General features: G+C 43.9%; 1 protein-coding gene across 3 annotated transcripts in view; it reads left to right on the forward strand.

Moving 5' to 3' along the window:
- Positions 1-26,306, forward strand: part of Adcy2 (adenylate cyclase 2) — a 340,906-nt gene that overhangs the window by 18,036 nt on the left and 296,564 nt on the right. For all 3 annotated transcript variants that reach the window (XM_070042164.1, XM_070042162.1, XM_070042163.1), the window contains exon 2: positions 2,819-3,016. In XM_070042164.1, the coding sequence (XP_069898265.1) occupies positions 2,966-3,016 (51 nt within the window). In that variant the 5' untranslated portion in view covers positions 2,819-2,965. The remainder of the gene's footprint in view (positions 1-2,818; positions 3,017-26,306) is intronic.

A 26,306-nucleotide genomic window follows, 5' to 3' on the forward strand; every position in this document is an offset into this window, starting at 1 on the left:
CAGCTTGCTGTCCACCGCAAGTCTGATGATGTAGGCTGTGTGGGGCTGGTGGTATCTGACCTAGCCTTTTGCAGTGACAGTCAGAAGTATCTCAGGCTAACAGTAATGACTTAAGGACATGCTCCTGGTGATGGTAGTGGTAGAGGGAAAGAAAGGGATCTCATGCAGTGTCTGGTGTCCTGCCAGTTCTGGGAACGCTTGCTCTTCTGCCCAGGCTAAGGCAACCCTGCCTCGCTTGAGCCAATGCCTGCTTCCTGACCAGAGGGCTGAGTACCTGCCTTTCAGACTCTGCAGGAGATCCATGGACTGACTGGAGTTCCTGGCTGTCTCTGTGCTAGCCTACCATCCCTTTCAGCCCTCCCTGTGCGCAGTTTCTCTGCTTTCATAGGAGGTTAACATGAGGCCTCCCTCATAAAATTGTAATGCAGATATAGAGAGAGTGAAGAGGGGATGCTGGGTCTAACCGGCGCCATCTTGGCCACAGGGTGGATAGGGAAATGGGCTTAACTGGTGCCATCTTGTCTCCATGGTGGAGGAAGGGGAAGTTCCACCTCCTGGGTGATGGGTGTGCCTGAATTCCTAGAAGCAGGAGTGGTGACTTACATGATAGGTTACTGGACATATGCTGTGACTTGAGCTTGAGAGGTTCTCGCATTTCCTGTGACCCTGCGCCCTGACCTGACCCTGTTTAGGCCCAGACCGGCCCACTCACCATGGTGCCGGGAACGCCACACGTCTCCTGTCTCTGTGTCCCCTGGCTGTCCTCCAGCCAGCCTGGCGTCCCACGTCAGCCCCTCATGGAAGTTGATCCGGCTTGTCGGTAATGTTTCTGCTCTTTCTTTACTCTCTGGCTTTCATAGCTCAGTTTTCTAACAATGTTAAGTGTACTCGCAGGGCTACACATCTTTGTGACAATAGTCCATACAGACACCGACTGTCCAATTTGACTCCCAGTTTGACCTCTCAACATGTGGCTTCGCTGGTGGCTGGATTTACCTTACAACAATAGATAGATAATACATAAAACATGTAACATTGTAGTAAGAGAAAGAGAAAAGCAGATGAAGTTCCTTGTAGGGCGTCTACATTCAGTTCTTTCTCCTCCCTGGTAAGCTGGCCTGCTGTGGGTTGCCTTCCAGTGGTCAGCTTGGCATTTGGATAGAGCCACCTCTCATGTGAAGTTCGAGCTGCTAGTGTGATGGTAAAGCTTAGGGAGCATCTGGCAATACTATTTGACAGCTGCTCCATGAGTCCCAGAGCTTAGTACTCAGTACTTAGATCCAAAACCTCAATGGAGGCTTGTATGGTTCTGAGATTTTTTTTTCTTTTTCTTTTGTTTTTTGCCTGTCCTGGCACATGAACTCTGGGCCTGAGTGCTGTCCTTGAACTTCTTTTGCTCAAGGTTAGCACTCGACCACTTGAGCCACAGCCCCACTTCCGGCCCTTTTGAGAAGCTTATTGGAGATAAGAGTCTCATAGACTTTCCTGCCCTGGCTTCAAACCGCAATCTTCAGATCTCAGCCTCCTGAGTAGCTAGGATTACAGGCGTGAGCCACTGAAGCCGGCTTTATGTGAGACTTTTAAATTGAAAACTGTGTTGTATATCTTAGATGAGGATTAAAGGACGTTCAGCTGTGTTTCACCCCTGAGTGATGCTGACCATAGCAAGACCCTGGTTTAAGGCATGGCAGAAGCCACACCCCAGCCCTAGCATGGGGGGCTAGAGGCAACACGATTATCTGTGGCATAGTGTGGACCTTATGTGGGTCTGAAATTGCGTGTGTGTGTGTGTGTGTGTGTGTGTGTGTGTGTGTGCGTGCGTGCGTGCTTGAATGCACATGTGCATGTGTGTGGCTGGAAAGAAGCAAATAGAAAATAGTCAGAAATATAGGAAAATGAACTTAGAAAAATGCACTGGAGGGGCTGGGAAGGTGGCTCAGTGGTAGAGCGCTTGCCTTGCATGCATGAGGCCCTGGGTTCGATTCCTCAGCACCACATAAGCAAAAAGAAAAAAGCCTGAAGTGGTGCTGTAGCTCAAGTGGTAGAGCGCTAGCCTTGAGCTGAAGAGCTGAGGGACAGCGCCCAGGCCCAGAGTTCAGGCCCCACGACCGGACCCAAAAAAATAAAAAAAAAAGAAAAAAGAAAAATGCACTGGACAGAGGCTAATCAGAACTGCCCATTTTCTGTTTGCTTCTGGAGCTATGAGAGGAGGAAGCAAGGTAGTCAGAGTGGTACTCTTCTAAGCACTTCCCGCTCCCCAGATGTCTATATTTAGTATTCTCTGACCCTCTTCTATTAACCTGTGATCCCGTTAAAACGCTAATTGCCGTGCATTAAAATAAAAGCTCATCATTTCAGAAATGGAGGTAGTTGAAAAAATTTTTGAATTAAACATTTTAAATCCATTTGAAGACTTATTTCCCGAGGCCAAGGTATTTATGATCCTCTGGTTCAGGCAGTAAATTTGGCAATGTTATTATTTTTTTTCCTGGCATTCACTCATTGATCTTGCATTCATTCATCTCAGATGCATACCTGTATAACTGTCTAACGTTCATTCATCTCTCCAGGTCTCAGGGCAAATGTGTACATAAGGGTGTTTTACCTACTTTAAGTAGGCAACAACTACCTAGCAAAACAGCTATTTAATGTAAAACGTAGCCATTTGAAAGCTCAAACTCTTCTACGTGTGAGAAGCTTAAACCCAGTGTGCGTCCATGTGGGTGGCCGTGGGCAGTGTTGTCACAGCACATGTACACCCTTGCTGTCAAGACGGCTCTGGGTCTCACCTCACCATGTTTTATTTCTCTTTCCTCAGGCGGTGGAAGACCACGTGGCGTTTTTAATAACAGTTCCAACTGCTCTGGCCATCTTCTTTGCCATATTCATCCTCGTGTGCATTGAGTCCGTGTTTAAGAAGCTGCTGCGTGTGTTCTCCCTGGTGATCTGGATCTGCCTGGTCGCCATGGGTTACCTGTTCATGGGCTTCGGGGCCACCGTCTCTCCGTGGGACCAGGTAAGGGCAGAGCATGTTGGTTGTTTCCTGGGTGGGCCTTGACTTCTGCCATACTTACTTCTGTAAACTTGGCCTTAGACACTAAAGAGGAGATCAAGAACAATTTTTTTAAAAATCTAGAAATGGTGCACTTGTTCATCATTGAAAAAAAACTATATCTGTACTATCTATATATGAATATATACATATATACGTATACATATATGCATGCTTTGATGTTCCTGGGGCTTGAACTCCAGGACTTGGGCTTGCCAGGTATGTGCTCTACTACCTGTGCCACACTCCTAGGACTTTTGGCTTTAGCTAGTCTTTGAAAGGCTCTCAATTTTTTCCTGGGCTAACCTGAACTTGAACTTTGCATAGCTGGGCTGCAGGTGTGTGCTAGCATAGACACCATGATCCTTTGTGTCTAGATGCTCCTAGTAACTGAACTAGGCTTATAGGCATGACCCAGGATGCTTGGTATAACTGTATATCTTTATGGGATAAAAATATGTCTCGATACAGCTATATTTTGTAAAAAGATCATCTCAAGCTAATGAACATGTTAAGAAGCTTGCCTCCTTGTGTTTTCAGAAGGTGGAATGTTTAGAACCTATTTGAGCAATTGTAGAATGTATAATTGATTATTATTATTTTTTATTAACAACTGTGGTCAGAGTATGGGCAAAAATAAAAATCACTGAATCATATTCCTCTCATCCAAATGACAGTAAAATAAGCCAAGAACAGAGAAGCAGATCTTTTTTATATAGTCATTGCAGACCTGCTAGGTGGCCGAGGTCACCCAGTGGCCGTGGTACCTTACCAGTCCTGCCAGCAGCATGGAGCCGGTCCAGTCCTGCTGACTGTGATGGTTGGACTATGGAGCTGTCGCCTGGTCTGCTCTTGCCTTCCGTCTTGCAGCCCAGCACCCTGTGTGCCCCTAACCCTGCCAGATGGTTGGAGCTCCTACATTCTTTCTCGACTCTGATCATCTCCCCACTGCTTGGCAGAATCTTGTCAATGAGATCACATCCTGGGAAGTTGGCTTTGCTTTCTGGTCAGGACCTATGGGTTATTTTGCTCCTGGTAAGGCGCTTAGCTTTGCAAATGCCCACCTCTGTTGGCATCGTGTCTTTCAGAGATTGTGATCCACCAGTCCGTTTTCCCTCATGTTGCTGATCCGCTGCCCCGTGGGTGGTCACCCCTGCCCTGCCCGTCTGGTGGCTTGAGAGAATGGCAGATGGTGTAGGTCGCAGGTCTGGGCTGGAGACAGTAGATGAGCTGTTCTCTGACAGCTTGTAACCACAGCCAAAGGCATTTGTGCCATTCAGGGAGAGAGCTAATCAATGGAGCAGCCCAGGGGGCCCTGCCAGTGTTGGTGAGGCCATCAAGAACTGGGGGAGGGGAGACAAACAGGATCACAAGATCCAGGAGCAGACAGAAGAAGAGCCACAGGGAGAGGAGACTAGCTGGTGTCCTTGCTGCAGAGGCTCAGATGGGAATAGAGGAGTCAAGTGCACAGCAGGGGAGAGGCGTGGGGGGTGTCTTGGTTGGAAGGAACCTGCAGACAGAAGGGCCTGCAGCTGAGTTTTTAATCAGTCCCTGCTCTTGGGCCATCTGCCAGGCCCATTCTAGTTTCTGGGTCTCAGCTTCTTCTGGATGTGACATGGTGCTGTGATGCTGGGTGCAGGAAGCTGAAAGTGGCCCCAGTGCACTTCACTGCTGTCCTTAGAGAGTTCCTTAGAGAGTTGACCATGAGCTCCTGGGCCTAGCCAGCTCCCCTGTCCCCAGCGCCTGCCTCTCTGTGTGCCTTGGACCCTGGTGTGCCTGGCCCCCCACTGGGGTTCAAGTGGCTCAAGGGCACTCCCTGAGCACGCAGAACGCAAGATCAGGAGGGACAGAACAGCACTTCTCCATTCCATGACCCCAAGGCCTCCCTGCCCCAGCCACACTTTCTGTTTCTTGTTTTTGTTTATTAGTATGAATCCTCTCAGGTAGGCCACGTTTCTCCCGCTTTGAGTTCTAAGCTTGCTTTTCCATATGGATTGAAGAATCAGTGCTATTCAATATCTGGATTGATATCAGAATTTTTTATTTGAAAGATATTTAAAGCCCAGGAGCTTTTAAAAAGATACTCTTAAAAAAATCACCCTCCCCCATGGTATAACCCCTGCTTTCATTGTATTTGATGTTGGTATAATTTGTGGAGGGGAAGGGCAAAAACAAACCGTTTAAATAGGGATACAGGTGGACCCATTGCAACAATGAGATGTACAAGTCGTTATGTCGAAAAACGAACTTTACAACTTTTGCGGGGGGAGGTGGGGGGGAGATAGAAAGGGATGGGAAGGGGAAACAAAGGAGGAGGCAACAATGCTTGATAAGAAATGTACTCATTACCTTGCCCATGTAATTATAACCCCTCTGTACTGTATTTTCACAATTAAAAAAAAATCACCAGACATCTTGCTGTCTTTTATGTTAAGTCTTTCTACTGAATGATATAGTGATGTTTTGTATGTTTCTAAGACTTCTCCTTCTTTATAAAATTAGTAGTATTTTTGACATTTGTTCTTAGATGCCTGATTTTTTCTTTATTAATGGAAATTTTACAATTTTTTGTCTAATTGGTTAATATTGATACATAAGAACAATATTGTTTTCTATGTTGATCTCTACTCTGTGATCTTTGCTGACTCTTGTTAAAGCTATTAGTTTGTCTGAGAGTCTCAGCTTATTTTCTACAGTGACCACTGTCATCTGCTAATTGCCAGAGATGATTTTCTCCCTTTCTAATGTATTGTCTAGGACTTTTAGCACAAGGTGAATAAGGAAGGGCAAGTGTCATTAAGATGGTTCCCCTTAATGGGACATTTAAGTTTCATCAACAATATGGTGTTTACTTTATCATTATTGCTAATAATCGTAGAATTGATTCATTAGGATAAGATCTTCCCCTCTTTCTGGAATGTTCTTTTTCTACATGTTGTGTGTCTTTTTCTGAACAGCATGGTGTCCACAGGCTACCCCAGGAGACACCGCCTGTGCCCTCCTTGAGGTTTTCTGCAGCACTTAGGGTTATTTGTAGCACCTCTGATCCGTTTGCGCACACCCTGCTCTGTTTGCTGGCTGTCCTCTTTGCTGGAGCGTGAACTCCCTCTGGGCAGAGATGAGATGCTTTTCTTATCCCAGGAAAATTCTGTCCTGGGCATCCGGGCAGCTGCTTGCTGCTTGTTTGATGTGTTCATTAATGGATGGCCATGTTTCTTCACCTCCAAGTGTGTTTCTGTTGTTTGTACCAACTTATTCTATTTTTACCTGTCTTTTGATTGTATAACACACCATTATTTCTGATGCTCTCTCCCTGATTTGGAAAACCTATCAAAGCATCTGAAACACGCCTATTTCATACTCATTTTGTGTCCATTTTCTTGGGGCCAATTTCTCTCAGGTGTTGAACTTGTTGGCCAAATTACTTGGTATTATATTATTAGCTAGCCCTGTGTCTATTGACATTTCTATTTCCAAGCTGATCTTGAATTAGATTTCTTTAGAGTGATGGATGCTAGGATTTTAGAACATGTCTTGTAGATAGTATCAAGTCTCTCATTAATGCCTGGGCAATGGATTTGCAGGATTCTTGGATCCAGCTGTTTGGTGGTAGCATTTTCATTTTACATGGCCATCTTTCTCCCTCACCTACAGCTTTGTGCAATGACTTCTGGTTAAGCCTCAATATCCCATGGCGAGAACAGACACGAGGCTTAGATGGCATGCTCTAGTTGCTTTGGCTTAAGAACTCTTGAACTGTTATGAACTAGCAGTCAGCACAAGAGCACAGAAGGAGATTCCTCTGTCCTGATGGCAATGGGATAATTTTACTTTTAAGAATGTGGTCACCACGCTTGTGGAACACATCTGCCCTTCCTCTGCCCGGTGCATTAAGACAGAAGACAGGGACAGAATAGGGACAGCGCTAGCTGTCTTAGCATTAGTCCCATGGGAAGTCTCCATCAAGCTGACAAATGGTGTGGACCTGCTGTGGTGCTACTCAGTTGGTCCAGGAGAGGAGGAGCAAAAGAGCTGGAGTTAGAGAATGTGCCTGTGTCTCTTGTTCTGTGTGCAGAGTTGGCTCCGTGGTTACCTGCTGCTTGGGGTTCTAGTGCACCTGTCACCAAGTACCATGGGAAATTGTGTTCCCTATTAGAATAGCAGAAATGCGTGGTCGCTCAGCTCTGGAGGCAGAAACCTGAGATCACAGTGCGGGTTCTAGGGGAGTCCCTTTCCTGACTCTTCTGGGCTCTGGTTGTCCCCAAAGGACTGCACATTCTTTGGTTGTAGATGTTTTGCTCTAGTCTCTGCCTGTCTTCATTGGTATCTCCCACGTGTCCCTGTCTATGTGTCTCTTCTCCCTTTAGAAGAACATGAAGCCTAGGTGCCCATGGCTTATGCCTGTCATCCTAGCTACTCAGGAGGTGAGATCTGAGGATCACAGTTCAAAGCCAGCTCAGACTAGAAAGTCCATGAGACTCTTATCTCCAATAAACCACCAGAAAACCAGACATGGTGCTGTGGCTCAAGTGGTAGAGCACTAGCTTTGAGCTGAAGAGCTGAGGGACAGCACCCAGGCCCAGAGTTCAAGCCCCACAACCAACAAAAAAGAAAGAACACGAATCACAGTGGATTATGACCACCCAGAGGGTGTCATCTTTACTTGATCTGTTTCCAGATGGGTTCAGAATAGAATCACATTCATTTGAAGTGGTGTTTAGGTCTTGAGTCCCCCTTCTGGAGGTTGGCTCCTAAGATTTTGTTTCACTAGAGAATACACTGTCCGGCCCTGTAGTGGGGGCAGGCACGAGCCCGTGACTCGCCACCCTAGTGTCCACTGTCCTTGCTTCAACCCGAGACCTCTCTTGATGTCCACCTTCTTTTTACCCACTCTGCCTGGAGGGAACTGTGTGGCAGGGAGTTAGTTTATGAGCCTCTCTTTTTCAAACCACTGTTAGTCAGGAATTAAAAGCATTCTTGTTGTGTGAATGCTGTGTTAAAGTAAGTCCATACTGATGAACAAAAGAAAACATAACTTCTCTTTCTCACATGGGTGTGGAAAGACAGCGGGTAGCCTCGGCTAGTTTGCGTTACTGTCCCAGTGATGGAAGAAGGTGCTACTTCTCACTTCCTAGGTCTAGTGATTCTTTGTTACTTGGTGCTTAAAAAAAAATAACTTCAGTTCACATTACTACAAAGGCCATGCTTTTAAATGACATCTCAGTAAATTTTTAACCAGATCAAATAAATCCATCTCAATTGATAATTACTGACTGAGGATCTGTTTCCCAAGATGATTTTAAGAGAGGGAAATGCCATGCAGAAGGCAGAAGTTGAGGGGAATTTTTGTCACCAACATGGTCAACATGGCTGGTGCTCATCCACTTACTGGGAGCTGGCCAGAAGTGCTCACTTGTAGATAAGAGTCCTGCTTGCCTCTGACTCTAGTTTTATGCACTTTCCTCCTATGAAGAGTTCATTGAATAGAGATAAATGGAAACTTCTGTTCCAGCGGAGGCAGGGAGACCATGCTGAATTATTGTGAAGATGTGTTAAATTACCAGGCTGAAGCATCGCTCCAGGAAGACAAGACTTGCATTGTCCTGTTATCTGAAAGGATTTCAAGCACCCAGTGTGTATACAAGTATGTTTTCTGATAAAAATAGGACATCAATTTGCAAACATCTTTCTTTTTTTTTCCAAAATGGGGGAGAATGAAAAAAAAGAGAGAAAAAGAAAAGAGGCCTCTCAGCCTCTGAAGTGGTTCAGTTCCGTTTGCTTTTCCCCCAGTGCAGTCATGTGGAATGCTATTAGAGAATTTGCTGGCCACTGGAAGAGCTGAGTGCATATGAATGAGAAGGGGGGCAGACATGCACAGCCCTCCCTGGGCCACACCAGAAAACAGTCTCTGAATGCTGCTGTGCCCGAGGGCGATTTCTCAGGGGCCACACGTCTGAGGACAGTTAAAAAGTCATTAAGACTGTATCAGTAGACAACAAAGCTGAAGGATGTGTCGTTTTGGCAAGCACGGAGGGATGAGGTGTGAATTTTAAGGACGTGTACTGAGTTGGGCCCCTCCTGCAGTGCAGCTATTTTGGGGATCCCACACATTTCTGGCTGTTTAGAGCAGAGGCGGTGTTTGTGAATTCTCCCTACTGTTAGGTCCTGAGCAGCATGTGGTGGAAACCGCGCCCCCCGAGCTGGGAATTTACCACGATCCTCAGCAGGGCCTTCCCAGACCCGGGCTTGCTTGAGGAAAATATTCTGTTGCTGTTTCTGGAACAAGCTCTCTGCTTCCTCTTATTCTCCTTCTGGACTTTTCTTAAAAGGAGCCCTGTCTTGGTACTGAAGATTGGCCTTTCAATTGAAGTGTTACCAAGTCACTGAGCTGACTCTACCATCTTCCCTTTGTTCTTCTGTGGGCTTCCAGCATAACCACTTGGATCTTAGCATGGTCGTGCATTCTGACTGCTCACCACAGCCCACGAGCACACACACACACTCTCTCATACAGAAATGATCATATGAGTACACAAATTATCTGTCTATCCACCTGATTCCTCCACCATAAGATGATGGAAGACATTTCCGAGGACTGCCTCATCACAGACACCGTCCAGTTACTTTCCATTCACAACTTTTCTGCGCAAACTATGCAGCAAATGCCATTTGGGTTTACATTTTGCTGATGGGAAAACTTGAGCCCAGAGAAATGAAGTAAATTCCACAGAATCTCACTACTAGAAGAGAAGCAGGATGTGATCGTGGCCTTCTGATGCCACGGCAGAGACCTCTGTGTTCCGTGGTCTTCAGCGGTCCTGGAGTGTCCCCGCCTGCTGTGCTGGGCAAGACTCAGTGTGCCATTTAATGTGGAAGGGACACCCCTGGGAAATCCAGTTCTCCTCTCTGGGTTTGATATTAGAGAGCAGATTTCATGGGGAGGCTGCTGCTGCTTCAGAGATGGCAGAATCTCAGCGCTATCCCTGTTTTGGACTGCCAGCCCACACTTCCATTTCTCAATAAGAGGAGTAGAACTTCATAAATTCAATAAATAAGGGATCAGATGTATGTGTATTTATCACCTACAGATACACATTGTTTAGGAAACAATTGTAGATTTTATACAGAAATGGAAGTTTTACTTCCTGATAGCAGATTCCTTATTAGTAAGTTAAGTTTCCTTAACATTTCACCCTTTGTGTTCACTGTTCATTGGGGATTGCCTGAGATCCTGATGTCTGCTGCAGGCCTCATTCTTCCCTGGGGTGGGGGTGGGGGGCGGGGCCATGGCAGGCTTAATGGATGCAGGGTAGGCATTCATGTGTATGTATGTATGTGTGTGTGTGTGTTTGCTCACATGCACACATGCACACATGCTCACAGCTCAGCTTTGGCCTGTGTTGGGCTTGAATTGGATTCTAACTGTGGCCTCTCACAGAGTGCCATGAGGCTGTCTGTGTCATAACTCCAATCCTGCACGTGCAGCCTCCTGGGAAGGGTCATGACAGCCTTCTGGAAGGGTTTTGGTTTTGGTTTTAGTTTTTAGGGCTGGTACTAGGGCTTGAACTCAAGGCCTAGGTACTGTCCCTGAACTTCTTCTCTCAAGGCTGATCCTCTACCACTTGAACAACAGCTCCAATGCTGGTTCTTGTGGTGACTAACTAGAAATAAAGAGTCTCACAGACTTCCGTGCCTGAGCTGGCTTCAAACCATGATGCTCAGATCTCAGCCTCCTGAGCAGCTGAGATTACACGCATGAGCCACCTGCACCTGGCTGGAATTTGGTACTTCCTTGAAAGTTGACACATTGAAGGCTGCCTGGCCTTAGTCTTGTTATTCCAACCACTCCTCCGCTGGTTCTTGAACACTGCTGCCAGAGTCCAAGAAACAGGCTTTGGGACATTGGTGACCAGTCACAGCACAGCATCATAGCCACCAGGGAGGGGCTCCGTGTGTGTGTGTGTGTGTGTGTGTGTGTGTGTGTGTGTGTGTGTGTGTGTGTGTGTGTGTGTGTGTGTGTGTGTGTGTGTGTGTGTGTGTGTGTGTGTGTGTGTGTGTGTGTGTGTGTGTGTGTGTGTGCATGTACACGCGCACATCATCTAGGCAGGTATGCGGGATGCTGCCGGAAAGACTAGGAGTGAATTCTAGACTCAAGGCAAGAGCAGCAAGTTCTCAGGAAAAAATAAATTCCCAGTTCAAATTATTTCCTATTAAGAGTTGCTAAGCAACATCTCAATGTGCTCCTCCAGTTTTCTGTATTTCACACTTCCTTTTCTCTGTAGCCGCTAATATCATCCTCACCTTACTCAGACAGGAAGGAACAGAGAACACACCTCAGATCCAATACCACATGCACTGGAAGGAGGAGGCTCCACAAAACACCTTGCAGCTACATGCCCATGCCAAATGAACATCCATGAAAAGTATTTTATTGTATAGTATATATCCACTCATAGTTTCTTTCCATTATACATTCACAGTGCTTCCTTAATATATGTGTCTTATCAGAGCTACAAGGTTTTCATTTGTTTGTTGGCTTTGGGTATTAAAGATAAGTAGTTCTTAATTAGCACATTGTGTTTCTCTTACGCACTGTACTCTCCCCTCTCTCCGGCGTGAACTTTCCAATATCTCACTTACAACTCACACCTCTAAACCCCAGCCTATATAGAAAGCAAAGCATCACAGATACAGGCCTTGGACACAGTGTGAGAGCAGAATGCCTATCTTTCCGAAGGGGATGCCATCGGCACTTGCAGACACTGCCCACCAAGCATCAGCTGACTCCAGAGCCATGTGCCATTCTGCAATCAGAATACAATTTTTATAATTATGTGTTACAATTGTATGTATAAATTATGGTTATAATAATTATATATTACAATAATTGTATGTATATTATGGATTATACTAATTATATAGTTATATATTATAATAATTGTATATATATTATAGGTTACAAGCTGAATACAATATTTCCTTGAGCTTATAAGTGAATGTTGGGTTCCCATCACATACTTTTTAGGCATGTTTGGCTATAATAAAATGCTGCAGATTGGATAAAATCTATAGATAGCAAAAATTAAGGTCAGCTGTGCTGCTCTGCCTGCCCACGTGAGCACCCTCTTGCATTGTTACCACATGGAAGAAGGTGGGAACGGAAGGGGATAGGTGCTGTGTCTGTGCAGGGCAGAGAGGTGGAAGGACCAGACAGGCGTGTCTGAAGACGGACTCATGAGAGTCCTGACCCCATTCCTGAGTGTGGGGTCCTGTGGCCTAATGGTCCCTGAATAGCCCCATCTATGTATCTGGCTTTGCCACAGATTCAGTTTCAAGGTAAATGTTGAAGGGTTTACATATGGTCAAACCACAGCAGCTTGGGATGGGATTCCCCGTATATATACATGTACATATTCATCCTTTGACAGACATCTGGGCTGATTCCATACATTGGCTATGGTGAATAGTGCTGCAGTGAATATAGTTGTGCTGGTGGCTTTACTGCCTCCTGGTTTGTAATCTTTTGGATGAATGCCCAAGAGTAGAATTGGTGGGCTAAAGGGTAATTCTATGTTTAATTTTTTGAGGGACCTCCCTACTGCTTTCCAGAGTAGTTGAACAAGTTTACATTCCTACCAACAGTGTCAGGATTCCCTTTTGGCCAGATCATTTCCAGCATCTGTTGCTGTTTGTATTATCAATAATGGGCATTCTAACCAGGCTGGGGTGGAATCTCATTGTTTTGATTTGCAAACTTCTTATGACCAGAGATGTTGAACATATCTTCATGTGTTTGTTGGCCATTTTTCTTCTTCTGGGAAGTCTCTCTTCAGCTTATTAGCCCATTTATTAATTGGGATTTTGTTTTTATGAGTGTTTAGTTGTTTAGGCTCTCTGTATATACTGGATACTAGGCCATTATCTGATGTATTATCTTTAGTTGAATTATCTTTAGTTTCCATTCAGTATGTCAGCTTATGAGTACAGTGTGTCTTGATCAATCTCATTCAGCTTTTAATGTGAATAGGATCTTCAGTGCCAGAGGGTACATTAATATATACCAATCTATCTACTGGTATAAATTGTGTTACATTTATTTTGCAGTAAATCAGTTTTAGCAATTTATTGTTCAGTAAATTTAAAGCTGAGATATACATGTACTCTTCTTGAACAAAGTGATGTTAAGTTTTGATTCGAAAGCCTATGCAGATGTGATAGAGGTAACAGAGACCCACTTATTATTTCACTAAAAATAAGAGATAAAATACACGAAAAAAAGTTTTATGACTGTGATCAAAGGAAACTGTAGGAACATTTTATGAGGAGAGAAAAATTACATGAACTCTAGAATTTCCCCAGCTTCCTGCCCTTGGTTCCTAAGCTACAGCCCAAGGACTAGGGCAAAACAGAGCCTAATAATTTCACTGAGTTGCAGAAACAAAGTTAGGAGACTGAGTTCAATGGCTAGGATTCCAAGGAGGAGAACAGAGAGGGAAGGAAACAAAGAAGAGAGAACTGCTGAGATTTGTAGGAGTTCTGTTGTTCTTCAGCAAAGCACTGATCAGCACATGGAAGAACCTTCCAAGTTCAGAGAAAGAATCTCCAGGAAGAAGCACATGAACAGCTCTTGGTCCTCCCATAGAGCTGGGAAGAACCATTACAATGGCAAAGACAAACCTCCTGTAAGCTAGAGAGTCATCTCAAGAGGAATTAATAGCCTAAAACTTATACCCTTGGTATGAAAGATTAGAAATCTAAGACATCAAAATCTGCAATTCTAGTTAGCGATTTCAACACTTGGTGTCAATAACTGATGGTGCAAGAAGTAGCAACAGTAGAATGTTGGAAAAGTACCAGTCGGCATGTGGACCTGATTCACAGAGCACTCTACCCAACATTGCAGGAGATGGATTCTTTTCTTTTCTCTTCTTTTCTTTTTTTTTTTTTTTGTCAGTTGTGGGGCTTGAACTCTGGGCTTGGCCACTGTCCATACACTCTTCAGCTCAAGGCAAGCACTCTACCGCTTGAGCCATAGCACCACTTCTGGTTTTCTAGTGTTTTAATTGGAGATAAGAGTCTCATGGACTTTCCTGCCTGGACTGGATTTGAACCGTGATCTTCAGATCTCAGCCTCCTGAGAAGCTAGGATTACAGGCGCGAGGCACCAGCACCCGGCCGAGATGGATTCTTTTCAGTGCACACTCTACTAGGCTTCAGGATTTATTATAAATTTGCAATAATCAGGATGCAATGGTTCTGATGTAAAAATAGATTCAGGCCTGTGGGATTTATTGGACTGTCAAGAAATGAAATGTGCTAAGCCAATTTAATGGAGAAAAGTGTAAGTTGTTTTTTTTTCAGAAATAGTTACTGAAAAAATTGGACAACCCATGTAAAAAGTAGAGTTCTACTTTTATGTCACATAATATATAAAAGTTAACATGAAACCATTTTCCTAAACATTAGAGCTGAATCCATTAAACATCCAGACAAAAAAATGTGGGAGAGGCTTTTAGTAACTTGGGGTAGAAAACTATTTTATTTTCTTCAGTCTGTTCATTCAATACAAGTGTGTGACTCCAGGGTCTCATGCTTCAAGTGCTCTACCATTTGAAATATACCCCTATTCTTTTTAAATTCTTTCCCTCGCCCCATAAAATAGGGTCTAGCTAACTTTTCCTGGCCTGACCTTGAAATCTCTATCTTCTTGCCTTTCCTTCCTGAGTAATAGATTGCAAGGGTATTCTTACATAGAACACATGGAAAGATGTGAACCACACCCCCCCATAAATATAATTTTATCAACAACCATTTTAATTTAGAGCACCTGAAAAGATCTAAACCACAAAAACCATCCCCAATAAATATAATTTTTAACAACCATGTTAATTTGGAAATGGCAATTGGATGTAGAAAAAAATTAGTCACAAAGCATCTCTGACAAAGCTCTGGTATTCAGGATATATAACAGACTCAAATAACTTAGTTCTAAGAACACACAATAACAAACTAGCATGGGCTTCCAAAAATATGTCACCACAGGAGACAAAGAGCAAATATTCTCATGAAAATATGCTAAGCATTGTAAGGTTAGCATACAATACAAGTTCTGAGTCCAGTCAGACAGAATAATGTACCCCTCAGATTTTCCAGTGGTAATTGTTGTAGAGGTGTAAGATCAGACCCAGACACTGGCAGCGCCAGACATTGAGGCATGATAGCTCCTCACTAGCTTGACTGTGCTTAGAATTTCATGGATTGTATACTCAAAGTCTGTGTAGACTTTGTACAGTTTATCAGTTGCAGGTCAACAAGCATATAAAATAGTATCAAAAGTTTATTGTATGTAAATAAGCCCCTCATTTTCCATGTCAGATAACTGATATTTATCTTCAACAGGAAGTCATTATTCCTATTGATCCTTAGGCAAAATAAGCAGGTACAAGAAGAGGATTTGTGACTTGCTTCAAGCATGGAGTATATCCCGGGCTGGACCCACTGTTCGCTCCTTCCTTCTTCTTAGAGGGGCTGACAGTGGACTTCTGGATTATCTCTTCCCTGATGTTGAAGAGTCAAGGAAATGTGGGATTCTGAGGGAGGATGAAGTTCTTGAGTTACCCTTAGAAATTGGTAATGTTAACTTCGTCAAGTCTGAGATGCTTCCTTGAGCAAAGATGTGAAACAAGTAATGTATTTATTTATTATACAAATTGGAAATCAGTTGCTAAGTCATTTAAATTTCAGACTCTAGTTTCTTTTAAATGGTGTATGTCATACACCTATGCATACACACATGCATGTGCATATACACAAATACACACAGATGTACTCACATGTACCCCTGCAAATATACATATACCCATGTACACATATATACATAGAGACATATATACCTATATGCAAACACACACATGCACACACATAAACATCCATCTATACACAATTCCTAAGCACTAGTCTGTTCTCTTTAACGTTCCCCAAACTGCAAAAATTTCTTTTATCCCAATGTTTGACCTCCTGCTTAGGGCCATAGCTAAAGAATTAAGTATTCTAGGAAGCACGAAAGCACAGAATGCACTCTTCTAAAAATTGTGAAACAATTAGATAAACAAGCCAAATTCCTTGTGGAAGGGAACCAAAGGAAAACTAATTTTGGTAATAATAATAATAATAATAATAATAATAATAATAATAATAATAAGCTGGCTGCTAGTGGCTCATACCTGTAATCCTGGCTACTCAGGAGGCTGAGGTCTGAGGATCATAATTCAAAGCCATCCAAGGGAAAAATAGTCCATGAGACTCTTAACTCCAATTAAGCACATAAAACCAGAACTAGAGCTGTGGCTCAAAGTGGTAGAATGCTAACCTTGAGCAAAAGATCTCAGGGGCAGTGCTAATGCACTGAGTTCAAGCCCTATGACCAACAGAAAATAATAATGATAATAATAGTTATTTAAAAATTATATCATATTGGTCCTGATAGTAAAATATAATTCATACTAGCTTCACAATCACCAGAGATCAGTAAAGCAGTCCTGCTATTCTTGCTCAGGGAAGTATTAAGGAAGAGTCAAATAGAGAAACTCCAGGTAGTATGGAATATATCATGTTATACTTCACAAGTGGTGTACAAGGGACTCAGCCCAAACTCACGGTGACACATTCCAAGTCACCTTTACTTCATGCACGTCTCTGGAGAGGTGAAGTGCAGTCCGTATCTGGCAATGGATATTCACATCTGTCCACAGAATGCAGCCTGGCATGCAGATTCTACAGGTTCTAGCAGTGTGGACACAAGTCCTAAGAGGGAATTTAGAAACCAACATGGAAGCATGCCTTTCCATCCCATTTGGTGGTTCGAGGCCTGGCCTCCCTGCTCCTCAGACTGGTTGTCTGTGGGTTTTGGAACAGACAAAGTGCAACTTGGTTACTACCAAGTTTGTGTCTCCACATTGTAGTTATAGAGAACCAGACATACAGACCAGTCAGCATTCACTGGGTTTCAGAGTGTGGGGGTCTACAAGTCCAGAATTTCTGTTGTTGCTCTGTAGGGACGATCTGACAATGGGAAATTCACATAGAGATCTAGTGTGTGACCTGATTGCTGTGAGGAGAATGCCCCATAGGTTAACCAGAATACCCTTTTTTCTGTGTGTGTGTGTGTGTGTGTGTAACCAGAATACCCTTTTTTCTGTGTGTGTGTGTGTGTGTGTGTGTGTGTGTGTGTAACCAGAATACCCTTTTTTCTGTGTGTGTGTGTGTGTGTGTGTGTGTGTGTGTGTGTGTGTGTGTGTGTGTGTGTGTACATGTTGAGCAGATCAGAGCCAAGAGGAATCATACACTCTCCTTGGACCCTCCCTCCAGGCTCCCAGAGTCTAAGTAGCGTGGCTGTTTCAGGCAGGGTCTCTGGGCATGGACATTGTTACACAGAAGTTCTGTGGGATCTCTAACACTCAAGTGATCTTAAGATCTCCTACATAAAGTGAGGTCCAGGGAAGAGAATGGGTATTTTTCAGAATAATACTATTCTGTTTTACTTGGTTTGGCTAGCATCTTCTTCTGCACATGACCTTTTCACTCATGATCGAATACATCTGCCAGTTCAAGAATCCATCCTTCCAGTCATATGATGTGATCAGAATTTCCAGTGCATGTGGTCAGCAAGAGTCTGTGGCCAACAAGGGCCATTTAAGGCACAACACAGTTTATTTCTAAGTACAAGAAAAACTCTTCATGCATAAAAGCCTTTAATTACATGAAGATAGTCTTCCTTTAGAGCCCCATAAGATTTCTAATGAGTTGAACTAAAAAATTAAGACTCCTGTGGTAATAGGAGAAGGTGTTGCTCACTAAAAGAAAGCTGGGGTTCTCATTTCAGCTAGACTCTATTTTGGGTATGGGACATTGTCTACGTGTGGCAATCATGGGCTGCGTGTCCTCTAAGGGTCCTTTGAGATGTTTGCCAGGCATGATTGAACAGCAGGGAGGTGGATGCCTATAGCCATTAGGCAAGAATAGCCAGTTCCTCTTTTCCTCTAATGGGTAATACAGTGACTTAGCAATGGTAGAGTTGTACAGAAAGAAAGCTGCTGTTCTGAAGCTCTCTGAAATAACCTCTTTAATTAGGTTTTAGAACGGCATTTACCTGCAGTGAAAATATAATTCATCCTATTATTTGGGGGGTTCCAGCTTTGTGAATTTTCCTATTCTCTAAAATTTGTTGCTCCAAAGTCAGTATTTAGGGTCATTCACAGACATGTGTAGAGAGATAACGATTTTGAGCCACCTGAAATTCTCCTCCCAGATAACAATGAACAAGGCAATATTGTGTTCTTTGTGCTCCCCAAAACTTATACAAAGTGCTCCTTTTGTGGTCTGGTGTCAGTTGCTCAGATTTTGCTTTACGTCTATGATTATGCTGTTTGATTTGGTACCCAAACATTTGGCTGAAACTATCAAGGGTTCTAATTCATTATATATGTGTGTGTGTGTGTGTGTGTGTGTGTCTACACACACACACATATATATACATATATGTATATATGTATATATATATATATATGCCCTAAATAAGGTATTTTGAACAAATAACACCTAAAGCAAGGTAACCCTGATCCATTGATGAGCATGCAGTTATCAGGACTATACAGGGATGTATCCATGCTTCTCAGGACTGTCTCCACTTGTCCTTGGATGAGTGAGCAAGGACGCCATCAGCACATCACCTGCGGAAATGGCGTGCGATGGCTGGGTACCGACTTCCGTCTCTGCGGTCAGCTCCCCCATGTTCAGATCTGGTGTGCTGAGACAATACGTGCTCTCATGGTTCTGTAAGTTGTGTTTTTGTGACGTGAGCCCATCTTGGACATATGGTAAATATGTGACCGGTAGCATTAGAGGAACTGAACTGGTCCGCAGGAAGGAGGGAGGACTTCAAGGGTTAGCAACAGTCCCCGCCTCCACGTGTTCTTGACGCGTGATCCCTAGTGCCTTTGGTGACATCTTCACTTGTTAGCAGCTGGTGCATTGGCAAAGGCTTGATGGCAGGCGGTGGCAGGTTAGGTGACATGCCATCTCTGTGCTGTTATGGTTCCTGAAGACAGCACTGCAAGACAGCCTAAGGACAACACCCAGGCAAGTGCAGCCTGCCGGGCACGCCCTGCAGGTCTGAATCCAGGGTGAACCACCGCCCCAGACATCCTAGATTTGTCCAAGTCAGTGCAGGGGTGAGGGAGCAGGCATAGGTCGTAGTCACGGAGTCTGGACCACTGCATAGAGTAGCAATGGCTAGTTGCGTGATTATGAATGTTAGATTCAGGTCGTCTGGGAAGGCCACCTGGAGGATTCCAAACAGACAGTGGCTCACAAGGTCCTTAAGAAAGCTTGATGTTAGTGTGGGAGGCTTAAAAAATAGTAAGAACAACAGGATTACTAGTCCAGGACAGCTTAAACGTTCAGTCTTCTCCCCATTAGGGCTTATGCTCATGGCTGCCATTCAGTTCCTTCCACAGGTGATTGAAGAGACCCTGGAGAGAGAATGTCTTGCTCTATGAGCTTCCATTCTGGTGGGACAGGGAGAAAACAAACAGTGTGATGCTCAGCCCAGAGGATGTTCATTATGTACAGTTAGCAGGTGGAGGGTTTCAGGAGAAGAGGATGCAACCTGAGACTGACAACGGCTCTTGGCTGGGCTTTGCAAGGATTCTTCAAGCTGTTGATGGGAGGTGCTGCGGGGGTCAGACCCTCACCTGGGGAAAAGCAAGGTGGGCAGAGTTCCAGGGCTGAGAGACCAGAACCACCAAGCTCCAAGTGTGGCTTCATTACTTGTCAGCTTCAAGTGATTTATTTTTTAGTTTCTTCCCCTGTGCAGTGGACCCAGTGAATCTTCCCAGATGATATTCCAGACAGCACAAGTAAGGAGCCCTGTAGTATTTCCTCTCTGGGTCATGGAACCCAGAGATGATATTCCATGGACTGAGAAGTGTGATTAGGAGCAGTAAGTAGGAGCTAAAGCACCCGCTCTTCCCTAGGGAAGGTGGGCCCAGAGTTACCTCACACCAGCTCACAGGCACCAGAGGGAGGGCCATGCTTCATTCCTTCTTTTCTTCTCTCCAGCATTACAAGATATTCCAATCCTCTGTGAGTATCTTTCTCTGTTGGCCTAAAAAGAAAAGCAGAATTCTGTGGTAGAGTTCCCTGTATATAATGGATTTTTGTTGAAGCATTTTGTGAAGTAGGAAGCCGGAACTTGTGGTGTTGGCAAGAGAGTGAGGTCAAGGGCAGGGGTGGGTGAATGCGGTCAGAAGATTCAACGTACGCATGTGGAAATAGAACTGGAAAAGTTGAGGGAACACAGTGAAGTGACCCGGATCAAGGGGCCTTGTGTTTGTAAACCGCCTTGTTCACCCGCAACCCCTTTGTACAACCACTTAAAGATAATAAAAATAAATAAATAAAAGATGTGCTATACTTGTAAACTGGCATGTTGAATTGAAACTCCTTTGTGCAACTACTTAAAGATAAGGAGGTAAGGAGTAGCAGTATTAAGTATCCACACGCATGTGGATCCCCGAGCAATATGTGTATACACATGCTATACATATTTAAACTCCACAATAAAAACCCAATATTTATTAGAATAATAGAGTAATTATGCTCATTTATTATTCATCAGGAAGGCATGCCAGATGAACAAAATCAATCTGACTGTAAGAAACACTGGGTAGGGAGAACTCATAGAACCTCATGCCATCGATGAGAGCCAGAATGAGGAGGAGCTGGGATTGCCTGTAGGTGTTCAGTTTGAGGCTGTGCAAAAGTAGAAGACAAGTGAATGTAAGCGCGCCCCTGCCATCCAGGTGAAGGGAATGGGGTGTCAGATGGTAGTTTAGAGCCCAAGAGAAGGCTCCTTTAAACAATCACTTGTTGGGCTCAGAGGCAGAGTAATTATAAGACAAGCACAAGACTGCGCTCCAGCATCAGCACTGCAAAAAATAAATAAAAGCAGAGTTTCAGGTGTTCAGACTTGTGTGATCAGGTGGTAGATGGGTAGGTAGCACAGTGGTAGACAGTGACTAAATCGGATGTGGTCAGAAAAGCAAGAGAAATCTCAGCCAGGTAGAGGGAAGGAGGTAAGGACAGAGGTTCAGAGCATAGGTTGGGAGAAGGCCATAGAGTCTGGATGTTGACCTTGAAGTGGCTCAGGATGAGCATCTACCCAGGCAAGATGACGCTTTCCAATGCGTCCTTTTTCCTCTACTTAATGATGAGCCCTACTTTGAGATGGCACTAACTCATTTAGCAAAGGATGTCCTTGATTTCCTCTCACACAAGAGGATGATTCACTGAGAAAAATGCACTTGTGGGCACAGCGTTTATGGTTTTGCCCTGAAATGTTTAATTACAGAAGCTTTTCAAGTATTTTTTTCCTAAGTGACTTTGGGGAGGAAAAAAAAAGCATGTAGCTTTTCAAGCTTTTGGAAGCATACATTTTTAAGGAAGAATAATTAGCGGAGCTATTTTAGCAGGAGTCGTTTGGTCCCTGACCCTCTGTGAGCTTATGCCATGTCTTATTCAGTTCTACCTGGTCGCAGATACTCCATGTGGGCTTATTTTTTTCTCATTTTAAAGAATTGTCTTTAAGTCATTGTACAAAGGGTTCCCAATTCACATGACGGTTTATGAGTACCTTGTGTCGTGATCAGTATCACCCCTTCCACTGTGGTCTCTCTGTTCTTACTCTGACTCCATCCTTCCCCTCAAATTACCTGGTGCTGCTTTCACTTGTGTACATTCCTTATAACTATGTTTAAGAAAAAAGAGAATAGAGCTCTATCAATAATGGCCAAAGATTCCAATGACCTTTGATTGTGAGGAATTTGTTCAGAGACAGAACACAGAGTGGGAAACTCCAGATGTTTTGCAACATGTCAAAAAACAATGTATGAAATAAAAACAAGGAAAATTTATAATCTCGGATAAACAGAAAGAAACATTTTGTACCCAACGTCGGAGCTGAGGTCAGCCTCTGCGGGGTACAAAGAAGCAAGGCCACGGACACAAACGGGGTTGACTGCAGCCCCGAGGTGGAAGAGGCTGCAGTCTCCACAATGAAGACTCACAAGAGCTCAGCTTACCCGGCTGGACTGAAAGGGGAATCAAATGTGGTTTCTGGTTTTGGAGGCTGACAGCATAGTCAGAGCTGGAGATCAGGGAGCAGAAAGAAAGGCATTTCAGGAAACTCAGTCTGAGGAGGAGGTGGGATTTGATGTCCTCACAGTGGCCAGCTCACTAAGTTCTTGCAAGGCTTAGTGTTGAGTTTGTCTAGTAACGTCTGGTCTCCTGTTCACCGAGAGAAGATGAAGAGACTGGGACTGGGATCCAGGGGAATGGCCCTAGGTCCTCAGAGTTGTCACCACCTGCTGCCTAGTGACCCAGCTTCCTGATGCGGGGAGTCCACCAGGGATGGAACAGGCCGAAGTCTACCAAGAACAGAACAGGGACTTCTTAGATGCTTAGTTGAATGATATTACAATAATCTGTAAGTTGATAGATATGTGTCCCCCATTTTCTTGATAAAGAACGACAAGAACAAGTATTCTGGTATAGTCACTTATCAGGGAAATGTACATTCCCACTGGCATGTTCTCCAGTTTTCAAGGTGTAGCTGGACACTGAGCTGCTGCCCACTTCGAGAACCCTGAGCCCAGAGAGCTCTAGATCTTCAGCATCTGGCTTGGTGCTAAATAGTTCCAGAGGGCATCTGCAGAGAAGGCTTGGGGTAAGACCCTGACGTTGCTGCTGCCCCACCTTTGTGGTGCGGGGGACAGAGACGGGGCAGGGAATGCCATGGCCAGGCTGGCTCAGGGGTTTCCAGATTGATGCATTTTTCTTCTGTTACAGTGGCCTGTCTATTCCAACTCAGAATGTGGCTTTGGGAGATGTAAAATGAGTAGCATGGAAAATTTCAAGTAAACCCAGAAGAAGAGAAGAGTGGATCGAGCGCTCACGTGTCAGTCATCTCGATCTCACAACCCCAGAGGTGGTTTTTATGGCTCCGCTTGCTAGGCCATAGTCCCTGGTGACTCAGTTCAGTCACAGTGTTTCTCTGAAGGTAGATGTGACTAACGTCTCTCATCAATTGATTCCAAGAGGGTGAGCCGTGATGTCTGGGCCCCATGCAACCTGTTGAGGCCTTTAGAACACAAGGGAATTGTCCCAGAAGCTTGAGCTGCATCACCAGCTCAAGCCCCAGCCGTACTAATCTGCTGGGCTGCCCTGTGAAGTTCAGCCTTCCCAGGTCCCCAATTATGTAAGTCACTCCTTGAAATCTAGCTCCGTGTACATGTCCTACTCATTCAGTTCCTGCCCCAGACCCTGACTGTCACAGTGCTTCTTGCTATCAGATAACACCAGTCTATGCACAGATTGCTCCCATGGTTCAAATACGTCTCCTTTTTTTTCCCACTTGGCTCTCCGTAATAAAGCCCACATCAGATCCACAACTGTGCTTGCTGGTGGGCTTTCTGTCTTCTCACCTGAGTGCGTCCCCCATGGTGCTCTTGTTTCCCGTGGTTTGAATTTGCCTGCGTGAACTCAGCTTTGTGGCCAGCAGCAGTCCTCAACTTCTGGGTTTCTGCTCGCTGTCTCCCGGGCTGTTGAAGTTGTCTCTCTGTCGGAGGCTACATGTTACCTGGAAAGGGGGTGTCAGATTCAGGCTCAACATTTGGAGGAGAGCATGTGTGTGTTTGCTGTGCATCACTCGAGGAGGAGGGGTGCTGTGCCTTCTGAGCAGGTCTTGCTAGTGGTACAACTATCCATTGGATTTGGGTACTAGACTCAACCCCAAACATGCGGTCCTTTCTCATGATGCTTTCTCTCACTCAGCCTGGCCTATATCCATTATTTCTTTGGTTCCTCTTAATTTTCACAGTTTTGAAATGATTCAGCAAAGAACTTGTATTTATGAAGTATGGTTAATTTGTATAAAATGAAACTTTAATAAGAAAGGAAGAAGAATCAGATCTGAGCAAGGAATCTGAACCCTGATACTTTTAGTGCTGACTAACATATTTTTTGGAGTATCACATGAACCCTTGGATCGTACCCTAAATATTCTACAAATACGTTTATGCACATGAGTGCTGGGACCAATCACAGTCGTCATTTTTGATCCCCAAATTGTCCCTTCTTTGAGTACCTGAGGCCGCACAAAGCTCACTCCTGTATCCCCGGCACAATCCCAGAGGTCTAGAATGGCCCTCAGTCATCAGCACAGCCCCAGCCAAGCAGACTTGACGTTTCCCCTTCACAAGAATGATGGGCAGGGCTGAAAAATATCCATGTGGTCTGGGTCATGATGGCCAGGATTTTCAGGAGACAGGACTTGCAACTATAAACATTGAGAAGAAAGTCAATTATGACTTTATACTGACATTGTTGCTACTTTGATTTTATGCATGCATGTACTCTGATGCTTAAATACCTATGTCCTTAAGTACCTTATATGATTATGTACTTGTTTAATTTTAGGATATATTTGTGTATAGAAACAATTATTTATATATGACTACATTAAACAAAATACAAGCTATCACCATAAGACCTTAGAATGAGTTTTCACTATTCTTTGTAGTTCTTTTGGGCGGAGACTCTATCCCAGTAGGTACACAGAGTCCAACATTATGTTCTAAAATTCCCTGGGATATATTCTCAGTCTGTTTTGGCCTCTACCTATTAGGCAGCTGGGCTCAGTTTATTTTCAGTTTTTAGGAAGTTCCTATTTAATAGAACTTAGTTTGACTTGATGAATGTGGAAGGCATGTAATTCTAACGTTATGGCTGTGCATATAACTGTAGCCCAGCAATCTCACTTTAGTCTTCCTTGTATATCTTGTTTTTGCTCTGTTCCGCTTTTGCCGCTCTCGCTTAGCATTTCTCTGGGTTTAGCTATTTATCTTTTCTGTTGCCCACCTCCTTCCCCCAGTTATATTCTGCAGCTAACACCCTGTAACACCACTAAGAGCTCTTGTTTGGCTCAAACTCGTAAACCATGCCTGGATTGATTGTGACTTAGTTTCTCTCTTTTACTACCACGAATGCCTGTCTCCATTCTTTGGGATAGGCTCCTAGGAGCAGGATTTTTTTTTTTATTGTGATAAGAGCAGGATTTTTAGGTTGGGAGATAAACGTGGTTTTGCTAGATGTTGTGAAATCTTCCTCTCTGAGCTAGGGCTGCCAGCCTCTCCAGCACTGCCCTTGGGTCACTTGCTTTGTGGCTAGCTAACCATTGCTGTGGCACACTGGCAAAAGTTGTGTCCCACAGTTTCATTGCTTACTCCTGAACTGAGACAAGATTCCATATGGTCCAAGGACATTTGAATTTCATCTCTCGATTTTTTTGCTTGGTTTTGCCCATTTTTATGTTAGCTTGTTCTTTGCTCAGGAGGTATAGATGTTGCTTGCCTTGCTGGAAGTCGAAAGTATTTTCCCAAGTTGGTCCTTGCGTTTTGAATTTTGTTATGATGTCCCCATATAAAAGTTTTAGTTTGAATTTTTACATAGTAAAATGAACCAATGTTTTTTAAAAAATATTTTTAGTAGCTGTACACAGGAGTTGCTACTTCACAAAGCAGTTCATGAATGCGATACATTTTGATGACGTCACCTCTCTCAGCATTCTTAGCCACCCCTCCCAGCCCAGCCCTTACCTGGCTTTTCTTAATTTTGGAAGACACACACTGGATTCTTGACAGCATTCTCCTCCACTTCTCCACCTCATTAATCTATAACCCTCTCCCCCTGGCCCCACCCACTTGTTGCAAGTACCCATTTCCTGATGTTTATTTTGTTGAATTTTGGGGATAATGTATTCTAAGGAATTACACTATTTGAGTTCTCTCTTAAATCTATTATGATGCACTTGTATACATGTTTGTATTTGTATGTACTTGTTCATGTATAAGCTAATTCTAGCTTCCACATATGAGGGAAAACATGCATCTTTGGTCTCTCTGGGCCCGACTTTTCTTAACAAATTTTTCCATTTCTTTATAAATGATACACTATCAGTCTTTGTTATTCCTTTCAATCCCACAGATAAGCGATAACATGCTGGTATTTAATTAGGACTGGGATAATGGGATGAGGAATGCACTGTGGGCTTGTGGTGGTATCCATGAACATAGTACTCTTTTCACTAATATTTACATTTATTTCAGGACTGTTTGAAATGTTTTATACAAGTTTGCTG

Source organism: Dipodomys merriami, unplaced genomic scaffold (assembly GCF_024711535.1).
Source record: "Dipodomys merriami isolate MVZ:Mamm:240054 unplaced genomic scaffold, mDipMer1.0.p SCAF_32, whole genome shotgun sequence".
Classification (NCBI taxonomy): Eukaryota; Metazoa; Chordata; class Mammalia; order Rodentia; family Heteromyidae; genus Dipodomys; species Dipodomys merriami.